Source organism: Vipera ursinii (assembly GCF_947247035.1).
Source record: "Vipera ursinii genome assembly, chromosome: 9".
Lineage (NCBI taxonomy): Eukaryota > Metazoa > Chordata > Lepidosauria > Squamata > Viperidae > Vipera > Vipera ursinii.
The window spans coordinates 3,751,860-3,767,003 of NC_139523.1; the positions used below are offsets into that span (position 1 = coordinate 3,751,860).

Consider the following 15,144-nt stretch of genomic DNA (forward strand, 5'->3'; position numbering starts at 1 on the left):
ACCATTCATTTAGTAACTTCTCAGACTTACAATGGTGCTGAAAAAAGCAGCACGGCTACTCGCATTTCCTGGAAGGGGAGGGATTTTTGACAGCTCAATGCTCCCTTTGGTATTTACTAACCTGGGAACATTCCAGAGGGCTGGGAGGTTAGTATTTCCCTTGCAAAGATAGCCCACATTATAAAAAGCGGTTGCTCCGCTACAGACCGGAGGGGAGAAAGTGGCAGCAGTTGCCAAGGTGCAGCACAGCCTCGTTCTGGGTCTTTGCCTTAATCTCAGTTCTACACTCAAGAAACTTGGATGACCAACGATCTTTACAGTAAAATAAATATAACGTTTATATGATATCATTTATTATAATAAATCTAATAAAGCCACTCCAGCTGCCCTCTCGGTGGCCCTTTCCTTCAGGGGACTCGCCCGGAGGGGCCCCTGGACAGGCGGGGGGGGGGGCATTGCTTCTCTGCCAGCCCAAATGCCCTGCTCCCCGTGTGTGTGGCGGGGCGTGCCCAGCAAGGGTTCGCGGGCTGCCGGGTGGGCCAGCCCCGACTCAAGGCTGCTGGGGAAAAGGGGGCCACAGACCGGACGGCCGAGGGGAGCCGCCGTTGCCGGCGGGACGCTGAACAGGGGCGACCCCCGCCTGTCTTTCTCCCCCGCAATTCTTCCCTTCGTCGCATCTCCGAGGAACGGACGCCCCTCCGTGCGCCCCCCTCCCCCCACGCGCCCTGCCTCCCAGCGGGGCGAGCTCCGGGGCGCCTCCGACCGGCGTTGGCGACGGGGCGTCTCCCGGCCGGGACCAGGCGAGGCTAGGGAGGCGAAGGGGCGGGCGGGGAGCAGCGCTTGGCCGGCCCGCCTCGCCTCGCCTCTTCCCGCTGCTGCGCCGGCGGAGCTCCTGGCTGACGCGCCCAGGTAAGCGCTGCTGGCCGCGGCGGCGGCTTCCCCGGCTCGGCCGCTCGCCACTCCCTCCGCCGCCTCGGGTCTCCCGCCGGCCGGCGGGGCCGAGCTCCTCTCCGGAGCCCGGGGCTGGCTGGCTGGCTGGACGGCGTCGGTCTCCGAGCTGCCCGGGCGTAGCCGACGAAGCTCCTTCCTCCTCCGCGTCCCTGGGAGCGGCCGTTCCGAGGCGCGTCTGAGCGGATCCCGGCGACGGGGGAGTGAACGGAGCGCGGCTGCCCGGCGGATGCAGGCGGCCCTCCCGGCCGGCCGGGGCTGGCGGGGTGGCGGCGCTGCCCCCGGGGCTGCGAGACGCCCGGGCAGCGATGCGACCTTTTGCTCCCTTCCTCCGGCCGCAGGCGGGCTTGGCCTCCCGACTCCTCGTCCAGGCAGCCCGGCGTTCCCCGGGTCTCCTGGCTGGGGCTGAGGAGGGCTAGGGGGACCCCGGTTGGGTGAGCCAGGCGGCTCGCCTGCAGGCTGGGAGCCCCCCAGTAACTGCCCATCGAAAAAAGGCCACCCCCAGGGAAGAAACAGCCCAAGCGCTGCCTGGCAGCCTCTGAGGCGCCTTCCGAGTGCGGGGAGAGCCCCGGAGCATTGGCCCCAAGGCTCTAGAGTGGATCTTTAACCAAAAGGACGCAAAGCTCTTTCTTTTTTTAAAAAAAAAACAACAACATATTTTTATTTATAAGTTTACATTTCATGAGTGCTTGATAAACAATGTGTCTGGGTCTTATCTTAATAACATGTAATAAAATCCTAATCTCTACCCCGTTTTTTCCAGCCATTGGTAAAATACATCCCATATTGGGACATGCATCTTGTGGTTTGTTTGTTTTTAATCTTCAACGTGAGTCTGTCCATTTCTGCACATTCCTTGACCTGCTGAGACTTAGGGAGGATCGGGGAAGGTTAGTGCTAACTGCAGATCGCACCACGCACACACGAGTGCCCCGAATCATGCCTTGCAGGCAGCGGAGAGACGGTCCCGGCAGAGGCTCCTTCCTGACGGCCCCTTGAAGGGCTGGGGCAGCATGGAGCTTGAGCGACTCAACCTGGAAGATGCCCCAGACACCTGGCGGGAAGAGGAGCCCAGCGAGGAGAAGAGCAGGTGGTGCCCTCGGCTGAAGTGCAGCAGCATCCACAACACCGTCTCCAAATGGATGCTTCCCGGAGAGGCCAGAGCCACTTACCTGGAAAGAGCCAGCTGCATTCCGCCACCCGTTTTCATCCTGGCTATCAGCTTAGCTGAGGTGAGAAGCTCTCGCTTTGGTCTGTACATTTCTAAATCTGCATTTCATGGTTTTTACCATTGAGGAAAAGTTCAGGAATTTTCTTCTTTAATCTAATGCGTTGCCGGGTTTGGAGGCCCCCGATCTACAGAGTTGGTTTTCGTGAACTCCAATTCCTTTTTAACTAGTGTTATTTATTTATTTATTTATTTATTTATTTATTTATTTATTTATTTATTTAAAAAAAGCATCATAGAGTTTTTACTTCTCATTTTAAGTGAATGTTTTATCAGTTCCTAAAAAGGAACTTATCAACCTTTCCACGGGGAATGCTCACCTGGGCCTTCTCTCTGTTCTGGTTTAACTGCTTCGCAAAAGGCGCTCGCTTACTTCTTTTCCCCCAAATAGAAGGCTGTCTCTTTCACCCAAGAGAAACAAAGTAAAATGGCAGAGAAAATCCTGTGAAGGAATGTAGTCATGTGGGTTTCTCAGAATCAGAATGTTTTAAGTAAAATATTAACATTGGGCTGTTTTGATTATATAGATGGGAGATTTGAAAGCTGTTCAGAGTTGATCGAGTATCGGAGTTGTCTGTAAACCTAGCAAAATAAGTAAATAAAGCTGAGCTTTACTAAGATTTCCTGAGAGAGAGAAAAGTTGCAGAAATTCCTTTTCTTTTCCAGCAAAGCGCTGTGAAGGATAGTTTTCTGTGAGATGCCAAGCAACTGATTGCAGGCTTCTTGGGACCACAAAGCCAGGGACTCAAAGGGCATTGCTGAATCTCTGCAAAAAATCAGCGTCAAAGTCTGCTTGACCAGATTGCTGAAAAATCCCTGCTTAAGAAATATAACTAAGAACAAAGTGAATCTTTCTTCCTTACACTACCAGTATCCCATTTAAGCGTTTAATTTTGATAGTTTTATACACAGAAGGAAACTTTAAAAGACAGAATAAGAAGCAGTGGGCCAAAACGATAAGGAAGTAAAGTCAGGTTAGATATTAAAGAACTTTCCTGCCTCTGAAATGTGATTTTCCCCATGTGACAGAAGTCTTCACGGGATGGATAGCCACCTGTTCAAAATGCTTTAGGTTTGCACTTCAGGTTGGCCTAGGTCAGGGGTAGGCAACCTTGGCTCTTTTATGACTCATGGACTTCAACTCCCAGAATTCCTGAGCTGGCTCAGGAATTCTGGGAGTTGAAGTCCATGAGTCATAAAAGAGCCAAGGTTGCCTACCCATGGCCTAGGTCACCTCCAAAGACATCTATGATTTTATGAGAAACAAAAAAGAAATTATAGACCTAATTTAAAAAGGGGGAAAGAAAAAAGTATCAAAACTTCTTATTATATTTAAAGCAGACACCTTGATCACATGGAATAATATTGAGTGATTTTTGCATTTTACTCATTGCCAGATCAGAACAGAGAATCAAAATCATGCCATTAATTCCTAATGGCAAATCAGGATGGCACATTCTTTCCATTGTAACAATATAATCTTGTAGGGGCAGCGTCTAAATCTACAGTCCTTCATAGAAGATTGAATCATAAGGCTGGAAGGGATATCGGAAGTCTTCTAGTCCAACCCCAACCATGCTCAAGCAGGAGATCTTAAATGGGCCCAGTGATGGAGCACTCAGACATGCTATTTCATTGATTAATTGTTCTCACCATCAGGAAATTTCTCAGTTGGATCTGTCTTCCAACAAGCTTCCACTCGTTACTTCTTGTCCTGCACTCAAGTGCTTTGGAGAATAAATTAAGCCCCTCTTCTCTGTGACATCCTCTCAAGTACTGGAGGATAGTTATCATGTCCCCTCTAAACTTTGTCTTTGGTAGGCTAGGCTAGGCCTACCTACTTCCCTCAGCCGTTTGTCATACGATTTAGCCTACAGATCCTATATTATCTTTGTTGCTCTTCTCTGCACCCTTTCTAGGGTTTCAGCATCTTTTGTGTTATTATGGTGGCCAGAACCGTATGCAGTATTCCAAGTATGGCCTCACTAGTACGGTATGAAGCGGTATTATCCTAATTCATATATGGATACATTCCAAATATTTTGTTTATAATGCAAAATTCTCTTTCACACCTTCAGACCTTATTCTTCCTAAAACTGCATCATCAAGAATATTAAATGAACATGGGACTGCAATAGGGCAAGCCCATATATCAAATTTCACCTAAAATGGTGAGGAGGGGAGCCTGTGTGCCCCCCAACCCCCACAGCTGTTATTGATCTATGTCAATTGCTAATTGTTTCGGACATTGCGGCTTTTGGCGATAGATTGTGGGAAGTCTGGAAGCCCACTCCTGTGGCTAACTTTCTGAAGGCCTTACTCTCTAGCCTACTGAAGGGAAAAGGCCCCAGTTGCTTGGGGTCTTCACCTGTTATCTCCATCAGGTATGGACTGAAGGACTTTCTCTTGTTTATTTCCAGCTGTCAATTTTCATTTATTATGCTGTTTGGAAGCCCCAGACTCAATGGATCACGCTAGAAGTGGGAATCTGGGAAAGTCCACTTATTTACAGGCCTGAGAAACGGAAGGAAGCCTGGAGATTTTTGTCTTACATGTTTCTGCATGCTGGGTAAGCAATCTGTTATTTTGCTCATTTTGACAGGTGCGAGATGAGCCCCTGGGCTGGGCTTGTGTTATTCTACTTTGCTTTCCAATGGGACTGAAGCTGCTTTATGGCTTTGGGCTAAGAGCACACCTAGAACCCCTGGAACCGTTGCGCTCTAATTGTATTTAATTACTTCACTGCCACTTAAGTTGCTTGTCGTATTGGTATAATTATGCTAAACACTGCATATTTACAGTGTGTATTCATTAAATTTGTATCCCATTTTATCATTTAAATAATCTCAGTGTTCTTTTTTTCTGGAGAAGATGAGTATTCATTTCAAATTCACCTTTCCTTCCGCAGCGTTGAACATATCATAGGGAACCTTGTTCTGCAGCTCTGCCTGGGGATTCCCCTGGAATTAGTTCATAAAGGACACAGAGTTGCAGCTGTGTATCTTGCTGGAGTAATTGGAGGTGAGTCGTGCCAGAAAAAGGCTTGGTAGCAATTAGCCCACTTTTCGATACAAAGCAGCATGAGAGGAATAGCCTGTGGAAATGCTGGGGCCTGAATGCGAATCAAAAAACATCTTACATTTTAACTTGCATGTCAGTAATCAAACTTAATTGCTGCTTCGTTATAGGGGAAAGAGTGGCAGAACCTGGGGGGCGGAGTCAAAAGAGGGATCTGCCCAGAATCTCTATGTGGTCACAAGCGGACTAAGTCCAACCCACCCTTGAATTCCATTGATATTTATGTGCTTAGGCATCAATTGCAATACATCAGTTTAATTAGACCTTTGGGTGTGGACCTGATCCTTCGGGCCTGACATTAGTCATTCCAAACTGCCAGCAGTATCTTCCTTAATTGGCCTAATTCTTTTTAGGTTCTTTGGCAAGTTCCATCTGTGATCCTCTGCTGGGTCTTGTGGGAGCATCAGGAGGTGTCTACGCTCTGATTGGAGGATACTTCATGAATGTTCTAGTGGTAAGGGGGTTGCTTGATCATGGGAGGTGGGGGCAGGGAGATAAGATTTCCCATTGCAGTGAGGCAAACAGATGTTGGAAATTAGGGTCATTAAGCCAGGGCTACCTGTAGAGATAGAACTCTGAAAGAAAACTGTCCCCCTCGCTGCTTTGTGTCACTAGCCAAAGTTTTCATAATCTAAACCTGGGTTTACAAAGTCACAGAATATCATCCACAAGCTGGCTGAAACATGCATGTTTGTGGGTATTCAGAGAGAGAAAAAAAGTCTCAATATGGAAATTAGCTTACAAGAAACACAGGCAGTAATAATTGTTCCATTAAGTGAATTTCTTTGTGCTCTCTGAGCTTGCTTGCTTGCTTGCTAAGAAACTAGGTGACATCATCAGGGCGAGTGGGGTGGGGTGGGGTGGGGTGGGGACTACTTCCTCTTAGATGCAATAGCTTGCCCTGCCAGTGTTGGTGAGCATATAGTTTTCTGCATTATTCTTTGCCTACCTGGATGTTGGCTGCTAGAGAGGATCCATTCTGGTCTTTTTATTGCCTTAGTTATTTTTATTGTTACTTTTGAATGGTGAGTAAATGTGGTATACATTAACAGGGAACAAACTCCACACTCACTTGCATTGATGATGTCAATTAGTTGGATAATGAAATGTCTGCAAGCAAACCATCAAGCTCAAAGAGCATCAAGGATCCCACAGTTCAACCCTTTAAGGTCTACTCATAATGTGAAATAAATATAATTATTCACTAGTACTGTTGATTTAATAACCATGGTATTATAGATCAGTTTGGTCTAATAATAACATTATAACAATACCCCCTCCCATGCATACCCCTTTGTCATGGGGGAGAGGCCGGCAATGCTCTGAGAGGTTGGGAGCTGTGTTGGCCAGAAGGTGTTCTCCCAGGAGGGTCAGCCCATGCCAGAAAGGCCAGACTAAGCCTAGGGGTAGGCAACATCGGCTCTTTTATGACTCATGGACTTCAACTCCCAGAATTCCTGAGTCAGCATAGCTGACTCAGGAATTCTGGGAGTTGGAGTCCATGAGTCATAAAAGAGCCGAGGTTGCCTACCCCTGTGCTAACCCATTTAATATGGTAAGAAAACAAAAATAATCCTACACCAGATCAGTCATCACCAGGTCAACAAGGACCACATCAGATGTTGTCAGTTGGTTAAGGGGACTCAGGAGATGGCTGAGCAACCAGGGCCTCTGAAGCCTGTAGGGTTATTGGAGGAACATCAATCACAGGCAAGAGAAAAGCAAACTGTGTTTCAAAATCACCCCACTATGGCCTACAGTTATAAATCAGAAGCAACAAAGCGGGACTAAAAGTGAACGTCTGAACATTGGAAAATAATGTATCCAGACTCAAATATCACTGAACAACAATTAGCAGATCAGAGATTCATCACCAGAAATAAATATTCAAGAAAGCAAAACTGGAAGGGATTCAGAAAAATTATGAAAATGAAAGACCCAAAGCCAATAGTAGAATGAAACTCAGATAATAGCAATTTGGAAATATTGAACTGCACACATCATAGCTTAGAAGAAGTAATAATAGTAGAAACAGTATAGGCCTGCACTGAAACAACCTATGAACTGACCTCCTGACAAGAATTAAAAGAGAAGATTGTGGCATATGCAGAATTGCCAGTAGAAAACTGCTGGCCTTGAAAGTAGTGCCCAAAACAGACCTATAATAAAGGATGTGAACAAGCCGTTTGAAAGGATTAAAATAACATCTGTTGAACAGACCAATCAGCTTGTCTACAGTACAGCAGTGGTGGTTACAGAACAACTGGGTACTGAAATTAGAAAACCAAAAGCAAAATCATATTCAGTCCCAAAGTGGAAGATCAGACTGGAAGCCAAAAAAAGAAATTAAGATCAGATGTGAGTAATTTTAAAAAAAAACAACCCAGAAAAATTGAAGAAGCTTAGGAAATCATAAAACAAGAAATAACAGTAATAACTAGGGCAATTGAATGCTTTGAGGCACAAATCATCCAATTTAAGCAAAATCAGCTATTTCAATCAGACCAGCAGTGATTCTGCCAAAATATAAATGGCAATAGATATTTGGGGGGTGGGAATAAAAAAAAGAAACAATGCCGTTTTGGAAAACTAAGAAAAACTGTATAGGTAATCTTTGACTTAGGACCATAATGGAGCTTGCCCATCCAGTTACCCAGGACTCAGCCTACTCCTTAGCCACCTCTGAGGGTCAACACAACACCCAACTTACCTTAATGCTTTTTGCAAGATATGCCCAGCCAATGCGATGCGAGGCTCAGCTTTCCTCCAGACGCAGGGGTAGGCAACCTTGGCTCTTTTATGACTTGTGGGCTTCATAGGTGAAGTCCACGAGTCATAAAAGAGCCAAGGTTGCTTACCCCTGCTCCAGAGGCAAGCAGGTGCGATTCTCATCATCGTCTAGCCCCGGCTGTGGAATTCTGGGAGTTGAAGGCCACAAGTCTTAAAGTTGCCAAGTTTGGAGACCCCTGATCTAACGGGCTCCATTTGTTAAGGCAGCTCCACAAACTCCACAAACAAATGGCTTGTGAGAATAGAAGAGGCTTGCATGGTGAATGAAATGAAAAGTGAAACATAACGAAAAATAGTTGAAATAGTTGTCAAAAGGGAGCAGGTTAAAATATTGTGGGATTACTGAATACAGACGGATAAAATCTTGGCTCAGAACACACCAGATTTAACTGTGGCTGAAAAATTGAGGTGTTAATACCAGGAAATAATAGAAGAATTGGAGAATAAAATTCTAACAGAGTAGATCAAGAACTGAAAATCAAAACTGAAAGATTATGGCATGAGCTGTGGTGATTCCCTGCAGTTATTAGCACACCAAAAAAATCTTTGAAAGCATTGAAAATATTTCTGTCTATCAACTGCAAAGGGGCAAACTGCTTGGATCTGGACATACTATGTGGATATGACATCCCGTATGCTTGGGAAGAACTGGGTGCAAATGAAAGCCAACCCCAGCTAAGGAGCGAGCAGCTGCTGTATGACTTCACATTGTTGTGAACAGAGAATATAATAGAGCAATTGGGTCTAACTATTAAGGCACCAGGCTAGAGACTTCTTTGTCTGGCTCATCTGATGAGAACTGCCCAGTAGGGTTGAAACTCTGGCATGGAGCTCATCTTGCTCAGAGCAGACAAGCCCCACAACCACATCAAAGTAGCACTTCCTGAGGGATAAAAATAGAGTAGTTTGGTTTAGTGGTGAAGGCTAGAAACAAGACACTCTTGAGTTCTAGTCCTGCTTTAAGCGTGAAAGCCAGCTGGGAAACTTTGGACTAGTCGCGCTTCTCTCTGTTCTGTCCCAGCCTACATACCACCTTGCTACTTCACAAGGCAACCCTTCTTTTAACAATAGACTGGATAAATAAACCCCTTTTATTGTACTTACAGACCTTGTCCACAAACAGAACAGAGCACAAGCCAAAACAGGAAATAACTCACTGGTAAAACAAACAGACCATCATCTCTGGACACAGAATTTCTTTGCAAACAGTTGCCTCCAGCAACCAGAACTGCCCACGTTCCCTTTTTGTTATGCAGCCCCAAGGCGTGGCTTCTCACTGCTTTCTCCTTCTCCCCTGGAGTCGCCCCATTGCCTCCTTCTGATTTACTCGTGTGACCTGTCTACATTTACCTACGTCTCTGAGGTCTTCCAGCTGTTCTGCCTCTGAGTCTGACTCATCCTCCCAGCACAGCTGGCTTTCAGCTTGACCACGAGTGGAGGGGCCAGGTTCTTCCTCACTTTGTAAGTCTTGTAACTCATCAGAGCTTTCCTCTGACCCTGATAGTTCCCCAGGCCCCTCCTCCTCCTTCTCTGATTCCCCGGACTCAGCTGCCAGGATCACAGGCTGGCACGGAATCACAATATTCTCGGCCAGCTCACCTCACAGGGTTGTTGTTGTGGGGAAAATAGGAGGAGGAAAGGGTATTAGGCATGTTCCCCACCTTGAGTTATTTATAAAAAGAAGGTGAGATTAAAAATGTTTAAAAAGGGAAAAAATACACTTACAGTCTGAAAATATTAATATCATATCAGCTGTTCAGTCATGGAATTCTCTGTTGTGATTCTGTGCCAGCCAGTGGACCCGGCAGCTGAGTCCGGGGAATCAGAGGAGAAGGGGCCTGGGGAGCATCAGAGTTGGAGGAAGGCTCTGATAAGCTCCAGGACTTACAATCTGAGGAAGAGCCTGGCCCCTCCACTCGTGCTCAGGCTGAGACCCAGCTATGCTGGGAAGCTGAGTCAGATTCTGTGGACTCACAGCTGGAAGACATCATAGACAGTCGCAAATGCCGACAGGCAACAAGAGTAGGACAGAGGGAGGCAATAGGTTGGCTCCAAGGAAGGAGGAGAAGACATTGAGAAGCCATGCCTTGGGGCTGCATAATAAAAAGGGAAGGTGTGGGCGGTGCTGGTTGCTGAAGGCAACCATTTGCAAAGGACTCAGGTTTCATGGGATCATGTTCTGATTGCCTTGCCTGTGAATAATTCTCCGTTTGAATCATGTTCTGTTTGCCTTTGAACAATTCTCTGTTTGCATCGTGTTGTGTTTCCTTTTGGGACATTTTGCAGGTCTGTAAATAATAATAAAAGGGGTTTGTTTTTCCTGCATTTCCAACCTACTTGTTAAAAGAGGGGTTTGTCCTTGTGAGTTAACAAGGACTCACATAGGCTGGGACATAACATTATCCTGGGAAGTGGTGGAGTCTCCTTTGAGGTGTTTAAACAGAAAATGGAAGCCCATCTATCAGAAATGCTGTCAGAGAGGGTTCCTGGATTAGGCAGAGGGTCAGACTAGGGAATTTTTAAGACCCTTTCAAATATTTATTTATTTATTTATTTATTTATTTATTTATTTATTTATTTATTTATTTAAATCCCATTTATATCCCGCCCTTCTCCGAAGACTCAGAGCGGCTTACAATTTAAGCACAAACCAATGTGCTTAGCAATAGCCTTCATTCTATGTATATGCCTGCTTATTAGGGCTTTCGGCCCCTGCCAATTATATTCTATAATTCTGTGATCTTGATTTAATTCTTTGGCAATATAATTTTACTTTTCGATGAGTAGCTTACAGCTTGAAATGGAATTGTTTTAGAGTTTGTTCATATCTCTTTTTCTTTCAGAACTTCCGAGAAATGATTCCTCTATTTGGAATTGCAAGACTGCTATTCATTGGCTCAATAGGTAACTTTTTTAATGTGCTCTTCTCTGAGCATCATTAAGTTAGTATCGTAAAATTGGAGAAGTTGCCATGCTGCTTTTGCTCTCCATGCTCAGTGAAGCATATGTACACTTCTATTCTTCATTCTCATACCAAATTAGTCATGGGGAAAAAGTTTGTATTTTGATATCTTCTTTCAATTTAGATAAGGGTGGTATGTTGGGATATTTAAAATAAGCCATGTTATGTGTAATATCAGAAAAGCAAACTATTGGTTTGTTTTTTTGTCTTATCTGGACAAGCGAGATTTGCAATGGAGCTGTTATTTTTAATAATAACTTGGGGAATGAATTTTGAGCCGGAAGGGGATTAGTCTGTTTCAGTCATGGGCAGCTTGGGAAAGGAAATTTGGGGTAGTGACTATAACAACATTAACTGGCTTCTCACTTTCATGTTTACTTTGCAAGGAAAAAAAATGACAGTGTGAGGAACCATTTAATCTGTTATTAAAATTTGTAAATTTAAGAAGTTCTTGGGTGTTGCATACTGATATAAACTGGGACAGGAAAAAGAAAAAAAGGAAATTTGGCTGATTTCTTCATCCAGAGGCGAGGCGAGGCGAGGCGAGGCCCTTATAATGCATTTGAAGCCAATCTATGGATAGAAAAAAGTTATCAGAGAAAGGAAAATGTGCAAAAAACAAGCGAATTCCGAGTAAAATTAATATAGTCAACCCACTCAGATCAGTCACTTGTTGCCTCTTTGACCAATCATTGGGTTTTAGCAGATGTTTATTGCAAAGAGAAAAGCTGGAGAGAGGCCACCCAGGGGGTCTGCTCTAGGTGCTTTTAAGCACTCTGGTTTCTGGAAAATGGGCAACACCTTAAAACTAGCCTTTGGGGGAGACTGATTTGGCTTTGCCCAATGAGGACAGTGGTGTATCATGGTGCCTTGGTCAAAGCAGCAAATCGGGAGTTATTCTGGGCAAACCCCACCTTGATGACCTTGATAAAATTGTAAGTGGCATTTCGCAGGAGAGGCTCTATTAAGAAACAAAAACTCGAATTCAGTTCTCTCAGCCTAGGATCAGATCATTGGGAACCGTCACACCAAACCTATTTTCACCTACGCCTTTTAAAATCATTTATAATTATCCATAACATTCTGTTGGGATCTTGTGTGATGTGTTGTGATACAGGGTCAGCCTGTGGGTTCGGCAGTTGGGTTGGATGATTCAGAGGAGGAGGAGGAGGAGGGGTTTGGAGAGCCTGCAGAGGACAATTCTGAGGCTTCGCAGAGCTCTCAGCCAGGCCCCTCCCATCTGGTTACTACTCAGACGCAGCTGTGTGAGCCTGACAGCTTAGATGAAGATGACCCACAGCTGGCCCTGTTCAAGGACACCCACGCAGGAGGCAGTCAATCAGGAGTAAACAGAGGAAGGCAATGGGGCACCTCGGAAGGAGGCAAAGGGAAGCCATGCCTTGAAACTGTTTAAAAGGGGAATGTGTGGGAGGGCCGGTTGCTGAAGGCAACCGCTTGAGCAGCTTGTGTTTTAGTGGTCCGTATTTTGTTTTGCTCAGCTTGCTCTGTTTTGGATCTGTTTTGTGTAAATAAATTTGGTGGGCGTACTTCCAGCCTGTTGCCTTTTGTAAAGGGGTTGTCCCTGGCTTTTCTGCAGGGCCGGTAGTAGGCTGGAACAGAACATGATGTGTCTGCAGCTCAGTGGTTCCCATTGCTTCTTAATGTAGCATATTCTCCAGACTGAGTGAGGCAAGAAGGAAGGCCTCGTGGTGTGGTTCATGTGAACAGAGGGCACAAATAACGGGGCGGCTTTCCCCAAGATTCCAATCCTGATGCCATCCAAGCTATTGGTGGTTATACAAACACCAATCCAGTCTTCCTTCCTGGAAAGTTATATGCTGGCATGCTACACAGCGTGTTTGAGGGAAGAAAGATTATGAAGTAGACCAGACAATGTTAACGTCTTCAGAGAATATGGCTCCAGCTATATAAGGCGTTTTATTGAGAGACTTAGATTTCACTCCAGGGCCAGAGGCAGCCCTCTGCCTTTTTAAATAATACCTACCTACTTATTCCTTTGGCAACAATCCCTCAGTTAATGTGCAATGCTCTCAAAGTTGGTTTCTGACCATTTGTGTTAAATTCCTAGTTGGAACAGATGTAGCATTTGCTCTGTACAGAAGATTTCTCTCTCCTTCAACTGGGATTCAGGTACGTGCATATTTCCTGTTAAAAACTACCTTCACTCTCTTAGCTCGCTGGTTCATTTTGCTGCCAGTTCTGATAAATAATTTGGCATTCTTTTTTTGTTTGTTTGCAAACTTGCACCAAGTGCTTTCCCTTACCCCTTTATCTGAATGTTGCATTTTCTCCCTCTATATCTTGCATTACTTTGACTTGTTCTCTCCTCTTTTCCCTTTTCAGCACAAACTTCAAGGTAATTAATTAATTAATTATATTTTTATGCCGTCAATCTCCTCTGTGAGGTGACTCTGGGTGGCCTACAGGTTATAAAACAAAATAATTAAAATATTAAAATTTTGCAGATTAAAGTTTTAAAGACTATACAAAAACCCAAATTAAGAGATGGACAGTGTGGGGAGGAGGTCTTCTTACCTGGTCAACCATCTCACCTCCAGTGGTAGAGTGTTCCATAGGGACAGAGCCTTAGTGCAAAAGGTTCTTCTCCTTCGACCTGTCTGCCGGAGTTCCTTAGCAGGTGAGATCCATAGCAGGCCTCTTCCGCTGGTGCAAGTGGAACAGGCTAGTTCCATTGGGGAGAAATGGCTCCATAGGTACCTTTGGGCCCATGCCATAGAGAGCTTTAAAGGTAACAGCCAACACCTCGAATTGGATCTGTATGCACACTGGTAGCCAATGCAGCTTGCACAGTAATGAGGTTAGGACAGTGGTGGGATTCAGCCAGTTCACAACAGTTCGGCAGAACCGGTAATTTTTTGTTGCCCAGGCCCAGAATAGACTTCCAGAAGCAGCATTCACACAGAGAACCAGTTGTACACCTATTTGAATCCCACCACTGGGTTAGGATTAGAACTAATCAAGTCCATGCTAGCAACTCAGTACTAGAAATTCTAACTATGATTGACTTCTGGCGTTCTCTATGTATGAATAGAATCAGTAGAACCCAGCTAGATAATCCTATTCAGAGATGCAGTTTGGAGATATGTTTTTAAGAGGTCCATTGACCTCTTTTCAATTGCGTTCACTTTAGAATTAGATAAATTTTCTGAGTAGGATGAGCGAGAGAGAGAGATGGACTTCTTGGAGTACAATTGCTCACTAGGGTTTATTTTGGAAACCTTTTCTTTATCTTCTGATTTCCTTTTTGTGGAATCTCCACTCTTTATCCCTGTTTGATTGAGGGAGAGTCTATTACTTGGGACCTGTTCTTGCAAATCCCTTTGCAGCTGTCCTTGTCCTTGCTTTGTAGTGCTGGAAGCAGCAAAATCCTGCATATATGCAAATATTTCTGTTTTGGTTTTCACTAATGCTGCAACAATCTTTGTGTTGTCCTTTGGCTGTTTGCACCAAAGGCTGACACTCCAAGCATAAATTAAAATTAAAATGATATATATGTATATGTGTGTCTTTTTTCTCTTAAGGTTTCCTTTGTGGCCCACATTGCAGGCGGCCTTGCTGGAATGTCAGTAGGTTATGTCATATTCAGCAATTTTGATAAAAATTTCATTAAAGATACTAAATTCTGGATTTGTATAAGTACATTTTTAATATTTGTGATACTTGTTGTATTGTTCAATGTGTTTTTCTCACCAGCAAACCAGTAGAACACATTCAATAACAGTGTATAATTCTGAAGGATAATTTTAAAAATCTTTGAAAAATGTGTTTTGTTTTCATATTTTCATAGTATCGTCTTATATTTTGTGTGACAATATATTTTAATGCAAAGCAGCAATGCTTTTTAATTGCTAAATTGTTTCAACTTTCAGAGTCGTTATAATTTTATTCACATTCTTTTGCTAGAAATTTTGGTCAGTAGCGGATTTGAGATTTGAGCTCCCACTTGTATCCTCAGCATCAGTATCTAGATACCAGATCTTCTGTTGCCTTCCTTTATGACTTGATTTTTCTAAGCATTGAGGGGCTGCTCCAATGACTCTGGCCTTTGAAGGATATATGGCAAATTATTTGCAGTGCTGTGCCAGTGTTTCCTTGG

The 15,144-nt window shown here is 44.5% G+C and overlaps 1 protein-coding gene across 3 annotated transcripts; it reads left to right on the forward strand.

Moving 5' to 3' along the window:
• Positions 1–884: 884 nt before the first annotated feature.
• RHBDL2 (rhomboid like 2) lies at positions 885–14,966 on the forward strand. 3 transcript variants are annotated; one of them, XM_083369044.1, is made up of 7 exons: positions 885–909; positions 1,899–2,180; positions 4,597–4,745; positions 5,085–5,197; positions 5,608–5,708; positions 10,888–10,948; positions 13,096–14,109. In XM_083369044.1, the coding sequence occupies exons 2-7, from the start codon at positions 1,962–1,964 to the stop codon at positions 13,389–13,391; spliced, it is 939 nt and encodes a 312-aa protein (XP_083225170.1). In that variant the 5' UTR covers positions 885–909; positions 1,899–1,961; the 3' UTR covers positions 13,392–14,109. The 3 variants fall into 3 exon arrangements, with proteins under 3 accessions (XP_083225170.1, XP_083225171.1, XP_083225169.1); XM_083369045.1 differs by lacking the exon at positions 885–909 and adding an exon at positions 14,570–14,966 and having other exon boundaries at positions 1,379–2,180; positions 13,096–13,157; XM_083369043.1 differs by lacking the exon at positions 885–909 and having other exon boundaries at positions 1,379–2,180.
• Positions 14,967–15,144: the final 178 nt, after the last annotated feature.